This window comes from Pygoscelis adeliae, unplaced genomic scaffold (genome assembly GCF_000699105.1).
Source record: "Pygoscelis adeliae isolate BGI_AS28 unplaced genomic scaffold, ASM69910v1 Scaffold189, whole genome shotgun sequence".
Lineage (NCBI taxonomy): Eukaryota > Metazoa > Chordata > Aves > Sphenisciformes > Spheniscidae > Pygoscelis > Pygoscelis adeliae.
This window is the reverse complement of record NW_008825543.1, coordinates 432,587-432,801: the sequence shown is the minus strand read 5'-3', so window position 1 is coordinate 432,801 and position 215 is coordinate 432,587. Positions and strand designations below refer to the sequence as shown.

Here is a 215-nt window from a genome sequence, read left to right as displayed (position 1 = left end):
TTCAGCAACATAAGTAAAGTTGGTGCAATTCATGTTTTTTCTCCTATGTTGTCTTATGCCTTTTACCTGAAACCTTTTCCTGGTGCTTCCTTCATAGCAGAATACTGATGATTCCTGTTGTTTGTTTTATAACAAGTATGAGTGATAAATCTGACTTTTTTTTTTTTTTCTTAGGCCAGTGTATTGGCCTCCAATTCTACTGCTGGCTGATCTTC

At 35.8% G+C, this 215-nt stretch overlaps 1 protein-coding gene across 1 annotated transcript in view; it reads left to right on the top strand.

The window, feature by feature from the left end:
* Positions 1–215, top strand: part of HIPK1 (homeodomain interacting protein kinase 1) — a 25,766-nt gene that overhangs the window by 12,135 nt on the left and 13,416 nt on the right. Inside the window, 2 exon segments of the mRNA XM_009331928.1 lie at positions 175–202; positions 205–215. The exon segment at positions 205–215 is cut by the window's right edge and continues 175 nt beyond it. Of these exon segments, the coding sequence (XP_009330203.1) occupies positions 175–202; positions 205–215 (39 nt within the window).